At 42.5% G+C, this 17,267-nt stretch overlaps 1 protein-coding gene across 2 annotated transcripts in view; it reads right to left on the reverse strand.

Annotated features, from left to right (window-relative positions):
* SLC9A9 (solute carrier family 9 member A9) overlaps positions 1-17,267 on the reverse strand; it is a 455,942-nt gene that overhangs the window by 335,112 nt on the left and 103,563 nt on the right. For both annotated transcript variants that reach the window (XM_053308421.1, XM_053308419.1), the window contains one exon: positions 7,098-7,213. In XM_053308421.1, the coding sequence (XP_053164396.1) occupies positions 7,098-7,213 (116 nt within the window). The remainder of the gene's footprint in view (positions 1-7,097; positions 7,214-17,267) is intronic.

The following is a 17,267-nucleotide window of genomic DNA, read 5'->3' on the forward strand; positions in this document are numbered from 1 at the left end:
GGTAACCTCTAGACTGGATTACTGTAATGTGCTCTATGTGGGGCTGCCCTTGTACGTAGTTCGGAAACTATAGTTGGTTCAGAATGCGGCAGCCAGGCTGGTCTCTGGGTCATCTAGGAGAGCCCACATTACTCCTGTATTGAAGGAGTTACACCGGCTGTCGATATGTTTCCGGGCAAAATACAAGGTGTTAGTTATAACCTATAAAGCCCTAAACAGCTTGGGCCCTGGGTATTTAAGAGAACGTCTTCTTCATTATGAACCCCATCGCCCACTGAGATCATCTGGAGAGGTCCGTCTGCATTTGCCACCAGCTCGTCTGGTGGCCACTCAGGGTCGGGCCTTCTCCATTGGTGCCCCGAGGCTTTGGAATGCGCTCCCTAGTGAAATAAAGGCCTCTCCATCTCTGACAGCTTTTAAAAGGTCTATAAAGATGCATCTGTTCACCGAGGCTTTTAACTGATACTGTTTTGTTTTTAATGTTGTTTTAGAGCATTGTTTTTTAAAAAATTAAATTGTTATTTTTTAAATTTGTTTTTGTTTTTAACTAATGTTTTAATGTTGTTTTTATCTGTTGTAAACCACCCAGAGATATAAGTTTTGGGAGGTATGTAAATAAAAAAATAATTTTAAAAAATAGTTTGTAATGATATCATCTACCTGATTCAGGATGGTGAATGTGTGAACTATTGAGGCACAAGTGGGCTAACTTGTGGTACAGTTGTGGTACAACCAATTTGGTACAGTTGTACTGAGTGACACATAGGGACACCTCAACACCATGGTTTGTGATTATGTCATCCACCCCGATTCAAGATGGTGGATGTGTGATCGTTTAAGGCTGAAATGGGCTAACTTTTGAGGATGCTAATTATCAATTAAGCTTATAGTGAAAGTAAAATAGGCAGATTAGTTCTTACCAGAACAACTTGTTATTTTTGTGCATGTCACTGCATTTGGGACTGGAAAGGAATTGTCCTCTAGTTTTGGTGGGTTACTGACCTTTTTTGTTTGTATTGGTCATTTGTAATTACTTTTATAAACACCTTGCTCTGGTGCACTTGTTTTTGAGGTGCTGTAGATTAATTATAAGCAAGGTAGTCCTGTGGATAGTTCTGCTTTGTGGAAGAATACTTGGATTAGATGGGGGGTGGGGTTTGGTCTTTACCCTCTCAAGGATTATGAGAGAGAGAGAGAGAGAGAGAGAGAGAGAGAGAGAGAGAGAGAGCGCTGGTCTTGTGGTAGCAATGATGAATTAACCCCTTGGCTAAGCAGGTTCTCCTTGGAGACTACATTTGTGAGCATTGTAAGATATTTCCCTTAGGGGATGGGCTTGTTCTGGGAAGAGCACCTGCATGCTTGTGTGCAAAAGGTCCCAAATTCCCTCCCTGGCATCTCCAAGACAGGGCTGAGAGAAACTACTGCCTGCAACCTTGGAGAAGCCGCTGCCAGTCTGGGTCGACAATACTAAGCTAGATGGTCTGACTTGGTAGAAGGCAAGTTCCCATGGTCCTACTGGGAGATCTTTTTGGTTCAACCTCCACTTTACACTTCCAGAATCCAAGCAGATTAATAATATTCCTTTTAAAGGAAAAATATATATATTCAAAACTGGAAATATAACCAGATGAAGACAATCAACAATCAATCAACTGACAATCAACCAAACATGACACCTACTCCAAAGTAGTCCAACTGCTATCAGTGCAAATAAAATGTTAAATTATTGAACTCAGTTATTTTGCTGTTTTATGTCCTTCACTGACACATATTAGCAGATACTGAATCTCACATAATTTGTTCCTACCCAAATCTAATAAACTGCCTTGTTAAAAAATGACAGGCAAAGAACTATGTGTAGTTGCAATGCCAATCAGTGCTAACACACAAATCAGCAGTAACACATTCACCGCCACCCTCCCCCAGTAACTTTTGTTGAAGGAGAGCTCAGAAAATATAGCCTGAAGATAAAATATGCACAAGCATCTCTCTCTCTCTCTCTCTCTCTCTCTCTCTCTCTCTCTCACACACACACACACACACACACACACACTGCAGACACATCACCCAACAGGTGTCTTCTTGGATATTCATAACTGACATGGGATGCAATGTCGTTCCAGGGTAGTGTGGATGATAATTGCAGCTGCCATAAAAATTGGTGCCCACCAGTATAGCGACCACTTTTTTCCCCATATCTGTGGCTGGTTTTTGTAGGGGAGAATTTCTTATTTAGCAGGAAAACCCAGTTTGATGAGTACAGAGCTCACAGAGGAGATCTGGAGGCAATGGCTTAAGGTCTAAAAGTAAAGGTTTATTTGAAAGAAGTTACAACCCAGAATAGAAAAACTTGCACCCTGTACTAGCTACCTCATGGTGGAAGAAAGGAGAAGGATAAAAATGGGCGTGTCCTAAAAGTCTACCAATCAAAAGAGACTTAGAGCAGATACAGAAATGCGAGAGAACAAGGGGGCAGTCCCTCCCTAGTGGTCAAGAGGAGTTATTGGTGTTGAGTCGAGGCCTATGGAGTCACGTCTCCAACAATTTTTTACCCACACTCTTTGAAGATGACACTGTGGGCGGCCTCACATGATTAAAACGTATGTCAGATAAACATTAAATTTCTGGGCATGTGGACCCAGAAATTTCCAGTGATTATTGATACTTGGCATCAGTAATCTAAGATTTGATGTATGCCTGTCAATGTCAGGTAATGATGGGTAGCATTGCCAAAAATATCCTGAGTTCACATGACTTGAAATTGGGATTGTGTGCACTGTGTGAATCTGGCACTTAATTTTCACCTGACAAATTCACCCTGTGCCCAGTTATTAGTATTCAGGATGGCATCTGATAGGAGGTAGCTGTGCATTTCAGCTCTTGTTGCAGATGACACAGGTTGTGGTGAAAAGGAAGTTAAAGTATTGAAAATGTTTCAAAATGAACTGGGACTCTTGCATTCTCACCTCTGTCTGACACTGCCTTGGTAGTAGGTATCACACTAGCAACAGGCCTGCTCTTTGCTCCAGGACTGATGTAACAACTCATGGTCCTGTTACTGTTTTTTTAGCCACTGCACAGCAGACTTGTTCAATGCAAGGCCCTTTGCACCATTCTAGACAAGTGTAGAGCAGTAAAGGTTCCCTGTCACCCCTTGCAAAACTTCCTATGGGCACTTGTCAACCCAGTCTCTCCTAGAAGAGTAATGCACTTCGGATATATTGGCACAAATTACTAGTGAAATCAATAGGATTCATAATGAGACTGAGGTGTAAACCTACAATTAAAAAACCACATGACCCAAGCAGCTGGCATATTCTCTTTGAGTCTCTGATTATAACAAGACTAAAAATAATCTCTCATGGCCAACAGACCTGGATTCAATTACAAGTGGGAAGGGAACATGATAAGAGATTTCCCCACTAAACCAACCATGCTGAAAAACCCTCTTGCTAAAAATAACACAGTTCTAATTCTAATTATAGATTCCTAGCACAGCTAATCAGCCATCCTACTCAAGGCTTAGCTCACAAAAGAAAACATCAATAGAGCAGCTTAATTAACAAGGTATTTTTGCCAGCTTATACGACTTAATAAAATGTTTCCCAGCTGTTTTGGGTGGCTTTCAAAACAGGGCAACCCACCTCAGCTGTAGAACTGTCACCACTGAAACTTCAAATAGAATAGAGCATTCTGATTATCAACCTAAATGAAGGCAAGAGTTCATGTAGCTCTGAAACAGTTCTGCTTCTGCAAACGTTTATTGAGGCAAATGTTTTCCTATGCCTTAAATGTCAAAGTGGGGGAAGGGACAAGTATGCAAAGTATTTTCAGTTTAGAATGTATAGTAAAAGTAAAATTAGCATTGACAGGAATGAACAGTTGCCTGACTATTCATCTTGTGCCTGCCAAGCAGAGTGAAAGGGTGTTCTCCATGGCTGGAGATGGCCGGTCTCCATTTTAGTGACCTCCACATGTGCACAGAGGCCATTTGCATGACCTCACCAGAATCCTCACTGGATTCCACTTTACCAGTAGAGCTCCAAGCCAGTTTGTTTCAAACTGGGCCCGGTTCAGTTCAAACTTGGACCGACCAAGGCTGGTCCGGTTCAACTCCGAACCGTCAAGCCAAGCCAGCTCAATGTTGAACCTGGCTCAGACTGAGCCAGTTCACACACCCCTAGCTCACACATGGAGGCTAACTTGGTGGAGCTGCTGGTCTTCCTAAAGGCCAGCCTCCCCCTGCTGGGCTATCCAGAGCTGCCATGGAGGGTGAGCAACTCATGGTCACCCCCACTACTGGCAGTTTGCCCCATCCTGGCCAACCCAAAAAAACAGATGTGTCAGTCTGCCCATTAGTGCTGCCAACACACATAGGCACGCACGCATAGCACTGCCATGGCCCATGATGAGAGGATGGACTGATGCCCTGACCCATGTGTTAGGCTGTCAGCCAGGGCCCAGCACCAATCTGAGGCCATGGTGTTAGCCAGACACAGGCAGGCAGGCAGCAGTATTGTGGGATATACACTGGAGAAGAAGAGAGGGTAGAAGAATTCTTTCATAGTAAGAGTCTAGAAGATTTTTTTCTTGTCAGACCATTGGTCCAGCATTGGTCTCAGTATTGTTCGCACCATACCATGACTGCTCTCTCCTCCTGTCTATCTGTGGCAGATAGGATGGAAAGAAGGAAGGCTTGATTTTATGGGTTTCTTCCATGAGCACCGAGTATAATATGCTGTGTTATTGCTGCTGTAACTATCTGGTTTTGCTAGAACTCAGGTTGACATGAACAGAATTTGGGTGCCTTCCTTCTTTGGGTTGTGGATATTTTTTGTTTTTGTTTGTGAGATAGTGTTGTGGTGAGAAATGGATAGTGGCAGCTCTGTGTGTGTATGTGTGTGTGTGATATTTCTTGGTGATTGCTGTGATGAGCTCCATGTCTGGCCTTGAGACTAATTTGTGCTTCGCTCACTGCTCTGGACTGCTCTGAAATCTGCATTGCAAGGTAGGCTCAGTCAAAATGTGGCCAGAGTTGCTCTGACTGAGCATATGGCTATACTTGCTGCTAAGGTTATGCTATGGCAACTATTACAATGCTAGGAAGTAATGTAAGAGTCATAATTGTGTGTGAGAGAACAACCTGTGTCATTGATATTAGTGCAGCACAGGTACTGTGGCTGCCAGTGGATTCTGCGTCAGTAATTCTTTTTTGGTCATTTTTTGATTGTGTTTGAAATGTGTGTTCTGTTTTGGAAGGGACAGATTCCTTTCTACCGTGTGCTTCTGCAGTGTTTTTCAAGGCAGGGTTGCAAAATGCTTTGCAAATTGCAATACACAACTGTTCCAGCCATAGGAATTATTGTTTCCTAGGGTAGCTCCTAGGGACACCATAGTGGGTTTGTGGTAGGGCATCATGGGTGCTACCTACCACCCAACTCACAAAAGAAATGGACGTAGGCAGTGTATAACAAATTTTTAACCTTTCTCATCAGATCCTATGGGGGAGTTGGGGAAAGAAATTGGCAAGTGAGCAATTTTTTTTTAACAAACTTAAAACTTTATCCCAAAACTACCATAGGTTTCTGTTGGGGTTTGGCGATAAGGCTAGAAATGTGTTATACATTGCCCATGTCCATTTCTTTCCTCACCCCACCCCAATAGGATCCAATGGGTGTTTGGGGAAAAGGTTAAACATTTGTCATACATCTCCCACTTGCCCGTTTCTTTTGTGAGTTGGGTGGTAGGTAGCATCCATCATGCCTTATCACCCAACCCACTTGTTGTCTCTAGGAGCTACACATGGGGAAACTCGAGTTCCCCATTGCTCCCTATAAGCAGAACATTTGAAATATTTTGAGTTTGTTCCATCAAAGATGGCTATTTCAGTGGAACCAACTCAAAATGTTTCTGCCATCTGCATTTTATTTCAAGCTTGAAATGAAACATAAAATCTGCTTCATGTACATTCAGAGCTCTTACTATTCTCAAAGAAAAGAAATATATATATTTTATTTTAGGAAATATTTGTAAGAAAGTATCAATCTAAAATAAATAACTTTTGATATGCTTAATTTACAGTGTTTCCTAGAAACAGAAAGTTATAATAAAGTACTCTCAGAAATATACAAAAATAGTGTTGCTAATGCAGTGTTTACCATGGAAAGCAGGCAAAGAGGATCAAATTCTGCTTATTAATAATTGCACATTACCAAATTACAATTTTTTAAAATCAAGGTAACCACAAAACTGAGATACTTAAAAATTGCACCTGTACGAACACTAATTATCTAGTTGCACTCAAGAGTTTTCAGATGATTGATTATGTTCCTCAGTAATAAATAAGAAGAGATGAAACTCCCAACTTGATTTGATTTACTTTAGATAAATGTTGGCAATTGATTAGAACCTTATAACATGTATACATCTTTTTGACTGCTTATAAACACATTCAGGTGAGAACAGATGGGGAAATGGGGAACAGAGCACTAAACTTCTAGGCACGTTTGGAGCTTAAATTTATATTTGTTTTGGAACATTCCAAAGAATTACTGGGAGGAAATAAAGTCTTTTTCAGTCAAAAAGGAGAGTATAGTGTAGATCAGTTGACAATGAACTTCCAATGGGAGGCCCAGACTGCAATCCTAAGAATGCTTACTTGGCAGGGAGTCCCATAGAAACTGGAGAGTCTGGCTTCAAAACAGAAATGCATAGAATCAGGCACTGGGGGGCTCTTATGATCCTTCGTGTATGCTAAATAGGAGCCTCAGGGTAAGTTAAAATACATTCATCTATATCAGAGAGAATTCTCAGAGTACTTGTGGTATTTTGCACATCTCTAGTTCTGAAGAACCAAAAGCACATCAATGCATATATCATTCTGGTGTGATGAACAGAGTGTTAGCCTTGAGCCAGGGAAACTTCCATTCAAGTCCCTGCTCATCTGTTAAGCTCTCTGGGTGATCTTGGGCTGGTCATCAATCTCTTCTCTCTTAAGATATAATGGGGGGAAATCTACATGTTCTCTGTACATGATTTTACAACATTATGGAATGAAGCAGCCAATATGGTAATCACAATACATTTTAAACTATTACCTGGATCTGTAGCAGACATCAAAGACCCAAAGAATAAACAGTCCGTAAAGTGAAAGTCACCATTCTTCAGCTGGTTGACATGGACCATGGCCTTCACAAAGCCATACATTATCAACCTGTAAGGATTGGGAAAAACAGCTATTCAGACCTGTTGTGGCACTTTCTTTTATCTTCTTTCCATAATCCCCGAAGTGGTTTCCTGTTTAAATTACTAGGCTGTAACAACGCATGTTGTTACTTTAGACAGCAGTACAGAACCCCAAATTGCTGCTGTCATGTAAATTGAATTCTATTTCAGGCCTCAAATCTTGTATCAATCTTCTAGACATTCAAGGAACAAAAAAAATCCTCCTTTCACTGAACATTAGTAAGATATTCACTTGGTGACAGAAGACAATATATTTAGCCATTTATTTTACAGAAATAAGATTGAGTAAGATAAAGAGATTATTACCAACAGTCTGTCATTACAGTCTTCACACAACCAGTGTGACATGAGATGTGGTGTTGACTTGTTCTGACACCTCTAAAAAGATTGTGCTTGTGCATGTGTGTGTGAGTGTGTGTGTGTGTGTTAAATGCTACAAGTACAGGCTATGTTAAAAAAAATTGTAGCTGAACACAAGAAAGATATTAGTACTTCTGAGAATAATTGGTCAAAAAGTCAGGTTTGAAAACATCATGCATCAATCTTGCTAACTTTGCAAAATGAAACAAAACTCCAAACTATTGAATTATGTATTTAACTGTACCTGGAAAAACCCTGCAATTAACTCATTTGATTGGCATGGCAATATCAAAATTGCATCACATTTTGAATACACTAGAATCTGACAAATATTATTTTTGTAAAGGTATGGATAGCACACAGGAGGGTCAACGGCCGCTCTTCTCAGTATCAAAGCACCTCATTCTCCCAGTCATTCAATACATATATCACTATAGTTGATGACATATTTTGAACCACCAGAGCTTTATGTTTGTGGCCAGAAGACATTGGCAGCAACAATACTTTTACTTTATTGTGCTCCCAAACCATTTATACACTGTGAAAGCAGCTGCAGTGCACCTATGAAAGGCACCTATGAAACTTCCCTGTGATGTACGTATGAAGCTTCTGAACTGAATTGCTAAAAGGCGGTAAACAGTTCACAGTTAAATGTGAGGAACGCCTCACAATAACGAGGTGTTCTACTTTCTACTGTATGATTATTATAATTTATTTACTGTTTTTTATCCTGTGGTATGTATCTTGTTAGTAAAACCCTTTTAAAAATTCAAAAATAGTGTAAAAAACTCACCAAAACTAAAATATAATCATTTTATTCATGTTACAGAGTTGCATTCTAAGCAAAGGTTTCTGATATTATTCTGTATTAAATGTACCTAAACCAATTCAAAGTGTCTGAACTGCTTACCAAACTGCTTTGCAACTGGAATTTTTTTTTAAATGCTAATGAACCTGAACTTTTAATGGTTCAACTTCTACCAAGCATATGCTTAAAAACCTGCTTATACAAGACCTGAATGGTTGAAAGTATTTTTTTAAAATTTTATAATTGTATTTACAGATATTCTAAATGTAAAGGAAATACAGAGTTGAAACAAAGTAAAAATGTAAATATTATTTCATTGTTTGTTTCTGAGCGGAGTTCTATCTGATGTTGTTTCTTGTTTGTTTTCCTTTGTACATCTCTGCAAAAAATGAAAAATGCATATAAAAAAATATGCATAACTACTGCATTGCTCAATGAAGTATGTGTTTGTGTAGTTCCAAAACTCATGTGATGCAACCAGAGAGGATTCATCCGACTGAGCTGCCTGCAAATTGCAATTTAATGTAAACATCTCATGCAAACCATTAGGTGTGTAGCTTTCTTTCTTTCTTTCTTTCTTTCTTTCTTTCTTTCTTTCTTTCTTTCTTTCTTTCTTTCTTTCATACATTTATATACCACCCCATACAAAAAAAGTCCTTGGGTGGTTCACAATATCAGCTTTGCACTGATAAAGCTACTTCTATGGCACTTTAAAAACAACAACCATCTTCATCGTGTGGTGACTGGCAAACTAAAAGGCAGGCTGAGGGACCAAACTAATTTTTTTGCCACATGGTCAGTTACAATAAGGATTTGCAGGCTCTAAGCATATTGAGAATGGGTTCACACAATTACCAGAAAGAAAGGTGGAGGGAACCTGGTTTTTTGGGCAAGCACATGCTCCTGTCATGAGCTGGAAGTTGCCTGCATTTCATGTCATCTGAACCTGCCAATGTGGGGTTGCCAATGTGGGTTCACTGTGCCACCCAGCATCCTCCACCCACATTGAAATGCAGGCTGCTGATGTTGGCTGATGGGAGGCAATCTGACATTGGCAATCCAACATTGGTGGGTTCAGATGACATGAAATGAGTGAAATGTCCAGCTCATGTAAGAGCATTCACTCTCTGGGAAGCTCTCTTTCCTTCCTGGAGGTCACGTGAACTCACTCTTATTTAAAAGTAGGCCCATCTGAGATCAGTGAATCTTATTTCCTGTTAAATAAGCTCAAAACTTCTGTCTCAAGTCAACCTAAGTCTGTGTAGAGATCTGAAGGTTAGATGACGGAGTAGTCATGTTCAGTACACTACAGGCTGGATTTATATATTTCTGATTATCATCTTCCATTTCATTGCTTCATATATTTAATCATATTCTAATTGAGATACTTAGTACTGTCATGGCAGTAAAAACAACTATAGTGGGAAACTTAATAGTAAGTTTCATATAAAGTGTATGCTTTTTATCATCATTAGTTTACAAATATGTTCATGAGTATTTGAATAAAACAAGTGTTCTTCTGTTTCAATGGTTTTTTTTAGGAACAATATGCAAGTTTTACCATCAAGATATCTGCCCTGTAAAATGTCAAAATGCTCATTGGAAATAAAAAATAATCTCAGAATAACTCAGACATTTTGAGCACAATAAAAAGGTTGCAGATAGTTCAGAAATGCAGCATTAAAATGCTAAGTATTTGTGAGTCAGGGCTTGGTTTTATCTTTCTGGCTACAGACAACATTATGAAAAATTGAGTTAACAAGGGCTCATATTAGGCAAAACAGCCAAATAATTTTAAGAGAAACTAGCAAGATTTTGCTGTAATGAGTGGCATTTCTGAGAGGGATTCACATCACTAGATTGCAATTAACTTCAACTAGAGATTCCCATTTGGGCAAAACATCTGAGGAATTCTGAGGAAACCTAAAGAGTTTCATGAAAACTAGAGAAAATGCTCAGAAGGGTTTCACACATCTCTGTTTATAATATTAAACAGTTTCACACATCTCTGTTTACAACATAAAGTGGATGGGCATAGCAGACGTGTATTTTAAAAATACTTTTTCGTTTTGTAATTTGCACAATACAAATAATATCAATAAGGTTGAACTCTGGCAAGAGAGAAAAGGCACTTAGAAGATTGTGTCAACTGCCCAGGTGTGCTCTCTGTTCCAAGAAATCACTAGAGCTTCAACAGAGATGCTGGCCAAGGTAAGAATGTGCGAACAAGCTCAAGGTTGAGCAACCTGGTTCAGCTTGACCTTGAGGCGACCCCCCCCGAGCTGGCTCCAAGCCAGTTCAGGGGTTCTACTTTAAAAAAAAAAGTTTAAAAACTTGTAACACTCACTGCCAGGTCTGGGTCAGCCGCAGTGGCCACTGGAGGTTCTCTGCGATTGGGCATGTGTGGTGGCGGCCTCCAAAATGGCCACCGCCACCATAGGAATGGCCCGGAAATGGGCTGGACCTGCTTTTTTTAGAATGGGAGGCCAGCGGGGGGGAGGGGGAGATGGCAGAGACCCCCTGTGGCCACCGCTGATTACAGAGAGTAGAAGGATCTGTAAATTCAACCTTTTCCAGGTGGAGGTTGACAAATAAACCACCCATGGATTACCCTCATTTTGTCCAGTACAATATATGAGATCAATTGTTCAAACTGCTATATACATTGGCTGACATCCTTACTAAATTTACTCAAGGAAGTTCTATTAAAATTAAAAGGACAAGTTAGACATGCTCAGGATAGCCACAGGATAGCAAACCAAACATAAACAGCTGGGATGCAATAGCCGGCGAGGAGCCTGTTAGCAGTGGTGCCTGAAACCGGACATGATGCCTCCTTGCAGTGCTGTCTTCATGCTAAGGCATGAAACCGGTGGGAACAGAGCTACCATGCAGGCATGCTGAGTCTCAGCCACAGTAACTAGTTCTAGGAACACATCAGCCCAATCCTGGTCATGCCCAGGAGCAGCTACAGAGAAGGCCCGCCTTTGAGTCGGCACCAGAGACACCAGTGATAACTGGAGACAGATCTCTTCAGATGAGCTTAATGTGCATTGGGGGTCATGTAGAAGAAGGCACTCTCTAAGGTAACTCGGACCTAAGTCATTCAGGGCTTTAAAAGTAATAACCAGCACTTTGTATTTTGCCCAGAAACATATTGGCAGCCAGTGCAACTGTTTTTAAACAGGCATAATATGGTCTCTCCAGGTTACCCCAGAGAACAATCTGGGTGCCGCATTTTGAACTAACTGAAGATTCCAAACTGCGTACAAGGGCAGTCCCACGTAGAGCAAATTGCGATAGTCAAGCCTGGAGGTTACCAGCTGATGCACCACTGTTTTGAGATCATCCTCTCCAAGGAATGGATGCAGCTGTTGAATCAGCCGAAGCTGATATAAAGCACTCCTGGTCATCGGCTCCACCTGAGATACCAGGGTAAGGCCTGAGTCCAGGAGTACTCCCAATCTGTATACTTGCTTCTTCTGGGGGGAGTGTAAGCCCATCCAGCACAGGAAGCTCTCACTCATCCCTCAAATTCTGAGCCTCTACAATGAGCACCTCTGTCTTGCTTGGAATCAACTTTAATTTGTCATCCCTCATCCAGCCCATTACTGCCTGTAGGCAGGCATTTAGGGAATGAATGTCATTTCCTGATGATGAAGATGAAAGAAGAAGTAGATTTGGGTGTCATCAGCATACTGATAACACCCAGCACCAAAACTCCTGATGACCTCACCCAGCAGTTTCATGTAGATATTAAAAAGCGTTGGTGACAGAATGGAGCCCTGAGGGACTCCATATAACACCTCCTGTTTTGAGGAGCAACTGTCACCAAGCTCCACCATCTGGAATCTACCTGAGAGATAGGAGCAAAAGCAGTGCCCACTATCCCCAACTCCCCCAGGCGATCCAGAAGGATACTATGATTGATGGTATTGAACACTGCTGAAAGATCCAAGAGGACCAGCAGAGTCACACTCCCTCTGCCGATTCCCCAGTAGAAGTCATCCATCAGGCTGACTAAGGTTGTCTCAACCCCATAGCCAGCTCTAAAGTCAGTTTGAAATGGGTCTAGATAATCAGTTTCCTCCAAAAGCACCTGGAGCTGGTTGGCCACCACCCTCTCAATCACCTTGCCCAACCAAGGGAGATTGGAGACTGGCCTATAACTATCTATCTCTGAGGGGTCCAGGAAAGGCTTCTTAAGAAGCGGTCTAACCATTGCCTTCTTCAAACATGGAGACACCCTACCATCCCTCAGCAATGCATTTATGATATTAACTAGGCCACCTCCAACAATCTCCCTACTAGACAGAAGCAGCCAAGTTGGGCAAGGATCCGGAGAACAAATGGTAGGCCACACCGCCCCAAGCAGCTTGTCCACATCCTCAGGAGTCACAGATTGAAAGAAATCCAATCTAATATTGCAAGACTGATTGCTGGACTCCCGCTTCATTGACCCTGCAGAAATAGTGGAGTCCAAGTTGGCCCGAATACCGGAGATTTTGTCCACAAAGAACCCACTATAAGCGTCTCAGCAGAATGGTTCCGGGAACTGATTTGAAATAGGAGCATAAATTAAACTCCTCACAACCCGGGATAGCTCTGCTGAATGTGAATCTGCAGACGCAATGTGCACAGACCAAAATCTTTTTTTTTTTTTTGCTGCACGCACCGCTACCGCATAAGTCTTCAAATGGTTCCTATGTTATATCCTGTCAGATTTGAGCAGATTTCTCCTCCACTTGTGTTCCAGTTGCCTACCCAGCTGCTTCAGCCCCCGCAACTCCTTAGTGTACCAAGGGGCCATTTTAGAAGCAGGTCGGAAGGGATGCTTAGGAGCAATAATATCTACTACCCTGGTAAGTTCCCTATTCCAGGTTTCCACCAAGGCATCAACAGAATCACCGGCTGCACCAACTTCTCACCTTGCAAGGTTTTTTGGAATCCTACTGGGTCCAGTAGCCTTTTTGGACAGACTATCCTAATAGGTCCACCACCCCTGCAGGGGTGAATTGTGGCTGTGAAACCAATCTTAGCTAGGTAGTGGTCTGTCCATGACAGTGGGGAAACCACCGGATCCCCCACCCATGGAACACCCCCCTGATCAGAACAGAAGACCAAATCAAGTGTGTGGCTAGCAACATGGTTTGGTTCAGAAACTAATTGCGATAAGCCCATAGTTGTCATGGCCACTATGAACTCCTGAGCCACACCAGACAAGCTAGCCCCAAAGTGGATATTGAAGTCCCCCAGCACCAAAAGTCTAGGAGCCTCCAACACCAACTCCGCAACCAGCTCTGTCAGCTCAGTTAGGTAGTCAGTTGGGCAGAGGGCTGGATGGAACACCAACAGAATTCCCAATCTATCCCTAGTTCCCAGCCTCAAAAATACACACTCAATATAAGTCAACTGTCTCACAGGGTCCCTGGTAAGGGAGATGGTATTCTTATGGACCACAGCCACTCCACCCGCCCGCCCCCTCACTTCCCCTAGACTGCTCCACAACAGAGTAACCTGATGGAAGAAGCTGAGTCCACATTGGACCACTAGCTTCCCCCATCCAGGTCTCAGTTATACATGCCTGGTCAACTCCCTCATCTACGATCAAATCATGGACAATTAAAGTCTTTTTCTGAACTGACCTGGCTCTGCAGAGGAGCAAGGCCAGACTCTGTGGGTAGTTGGAGCTGCTCCCCGAGACCTGAGAGTAGACAGGGCAGCTGGAAGTGGGAACAGTTACTAAATTACTGATTTCCCTTCCCCTGTAACAGCCAGCCCCAATTCTTCTACTCCCCACCACTGCAGTAATAGCTGCCCCAGAACTGCTGGACGCACCCCACTCCCCAGCACCATCCCACTCAAGAGAGCCCAAACACATACCTGCAAAAAGGCCTGGCATAACCCAATAAAAATAAAAGACCAGCAACCTCTATAACAGACCTCCACCCCTCCCCTGCAATATAACCTCCCCTCAGCCCTCAGTCCCACCCCGAAAGCCCAGCCCCCTTTGGTGGCTGCCTGCAGGTGGCCTTCTTTGCATGCCTTACCAGGAATGTAACCACATCGGCTGCCGGTTCTCTTCTAGGTCAAATTCAAGGTGCTGGTTATCACCTATAAAACCCTTCAGGGTTTGGCGCCTTTGTACTTTCTGGACCGCATCTCCCATCCAGCTTCGACCCACCCTGTGAGGTCGTCTCATGTGGGCATTCTCAGAGTTCCAGGCCCAGGGGAGGTACGTGGGGCCCGGGCTTGTGGGAGGGCCTTCTCTGTTGCAGCCCCCTCCTTATGGAACACCCTGCCTCTTGAGAATCGTAATGCCCCCTCTCTTCTGTCCTTTAAGAAGCTCTTGAAAACCTATCTATTTTGCCAGGCTTTTGGTTGTGTGTGTGTGTGTGTGTGTGTGACCCCTCCCCCTGCCGGCCTCCTTGCCACCTGAACTGGCCATTCGGCCGGCTCTTCGGCCCATTTGGGCCTCCTCCCTCTGGCATGGTGGCCATTTTGGAGGCTGCTGCGCCTGCGCAATGGGCCTCTGTGTGGCAAGGAGAGAGTGGCAAGGGGAGGGGTAACCCCATGGACCCCCTGCCACCTAGAGGAAGTCCCCCAGAGGGGGTAAGTGATAATTTTTTTTAGGGGGGGAATTGCGAACGCCCAGTTGGGTTTGGGCGTTTGGAACGCCCAGTTGGGTTTGGAACGAAGTCGGACCAAACAGGGGGTGGTTTGGTTCGACCCTAAACAGTCGAGCTGAACCTGTTTGCACACAACTACCATATACCAATCCCATATCTAAATCCCTAATTGGGATATGTCCATAGTTGTCATGGCCACTATGAACTCCTGAGCAGCAAGTTAATAATGGAATTCTTATACCTGAAGGCAGTAATTATGCAATAATGGCAGTGGCTGTTCATTTAAAGTCATAAGGAAACATAATTAAAATGGAATGGAAGTTTCTGTTAAATGTAGGTCTGTCCTAAGTACGTTACATCACATTGGATGCTCCTCATCTGGACATCTAAATCCATTTATTGACTGCATGTCAAGGAGAGGTATTCTCCATTGTTAAACAGTGTCTCTTTATCGTAGCCTCTCTCTACACAATAATGAATACAGATTGTATTGAAAGATTTTAAGCACACAGTTCTGTGTTGCCCATTGCTATAGTAATGACTGAGACTTTAATGTACATCTCACTCACTCAGTCTGTTTTCTAATCCATTATTGGCTTCTCCTTTCCTAATATGCCCTCAGGGACCTTTCTACACCTAGACATGATTGTGTTGTAGCCTGAGGACTGCTTGGTGACTCCTACAAGGTTAAAAAAAAAGCAATCAAATATACTAGAGAGTTCGGGGGGGATTTTTTTGTTATCACAGTACAGAGCAAATGGAATACAGTACAAGGACTTCTGTCAAGAACTAATCTGCCTACTTTCCTTTCACTATAATCTTAAATAATAATTACCAGCTTCACAAATTATCCTACTTCTGCCTCAAAGGTTCATGCTTCCGCCATCTTAAAGTAGAGTGGATGACATCATTACAAAATCCTCTATTGAGGCTTTCCTATGTATCCCTACAGCTGTAGCAAATTTGGTTCAAATTGGTTAGGTGGTTCACAGGTTATCCCACTTGCATCACAAATGTTCATGCATCTGCCATCTTGAATTGGGGTGGATGACATCACCACAATGATGCCATTGAAGTGCCCCTATGTGTCCCTACAAATGTTCCAAATTTTGTTAAAATCAGTTAGGTAGTTCACAAGTTAGCCCATTTCAGCCTTAAATGTTCACACATTCACCATCTTGAACTGTGGTGGATAATATCATCACAAACTAAACCATTGAGGCACCTCTATGTGTCATTCACTACAGCTGTACCAAATTTGGATCAAATCAGTTAGGCGGGCCACAACCTGACCCACTTGTGCCTCGGACTTTTACTTGTCCACCAGCTTGAGCTGGGGTAGATGACATCATCACAAACTATGCTGTTGAGATGTCCCCATGTGTCCCTATAACTGTACTCAATTTGGTTCATATCAGACCGGGCATTGTGAAGTTGATAGGGTCTCTCTCCTCTCTCTCTCTCTCTCTCTCTCTCTCTCTCTCTCTCTCTCACACACACACACACACACACACACACACACACACACACACACACACACACTGCTGGGTGATCTCATAAGCTTACTTTCCTTAAGGAAAGTAGGCTTAAAAAGGGAATATAGGAATAGGTTATTCATTCAATAATACTGCAAAACCACAACCGGTTTACTGTGTTGAATCCATGGTCATTCATGTGCTTAATTAGCCCAAGAATCAATTTTTAAAAATTGCACAGCCTAGAAACATCTGCAGTAACAATTTAAGGGAGAGTGCCCTTTGAGCACATAGAGTGCTTGTAATATTTGCTGTTGCAAACTTTACAAATTATGCAGAGAAGAAAGTAGATTGTGTGACAAAGAACTTTTACCTGAACTAAGAAACTCTTATGAGAGTCTAAAGTGGCTACTGCTCTTAAGTTTCTTTTATGTGGTGTTCCCTAGAACTGTTTCCCTATCTACCATCACTTGTGAAACATTTTTGGCTTCTATTCTGAGTCACACTATTATTACAATGGGTGGCTTCAAATGTAATGGCAGCAAGTCCAGTTCCAGCAACCACCAGTTCCCAGCAAGTGTGCACCCCCAGCGTGACTCTCAAGTTCTGGTGTGTCATGTGAACCCAACAATGTCAGGTTGCCCAGCAGCACTTCCTTCCACCACCTGACATCTGCCATGCCACTTCAGATCTTGGTTACAGATTTAAGGTGGCAAGAGAACTGCTGCTTAGCAATCCAACTTTGGCAGG

Source organism: Hemicordylus capensis, chromosome 3 (genome assembly GCF_027244095.1).
Source record: "Hemicordylus capensis ecotype Gifberg chromosome 3, rHemCap1.1.pri, whole genome shotgun sequence".
In the NCBI taxonomy this organism is placed as follows: Eukaryota; Metazoa; Chordata; class Lepidosauria; order Squamata; family Cordylidae; genus Hemicordylus; species Hemicordylus capensis.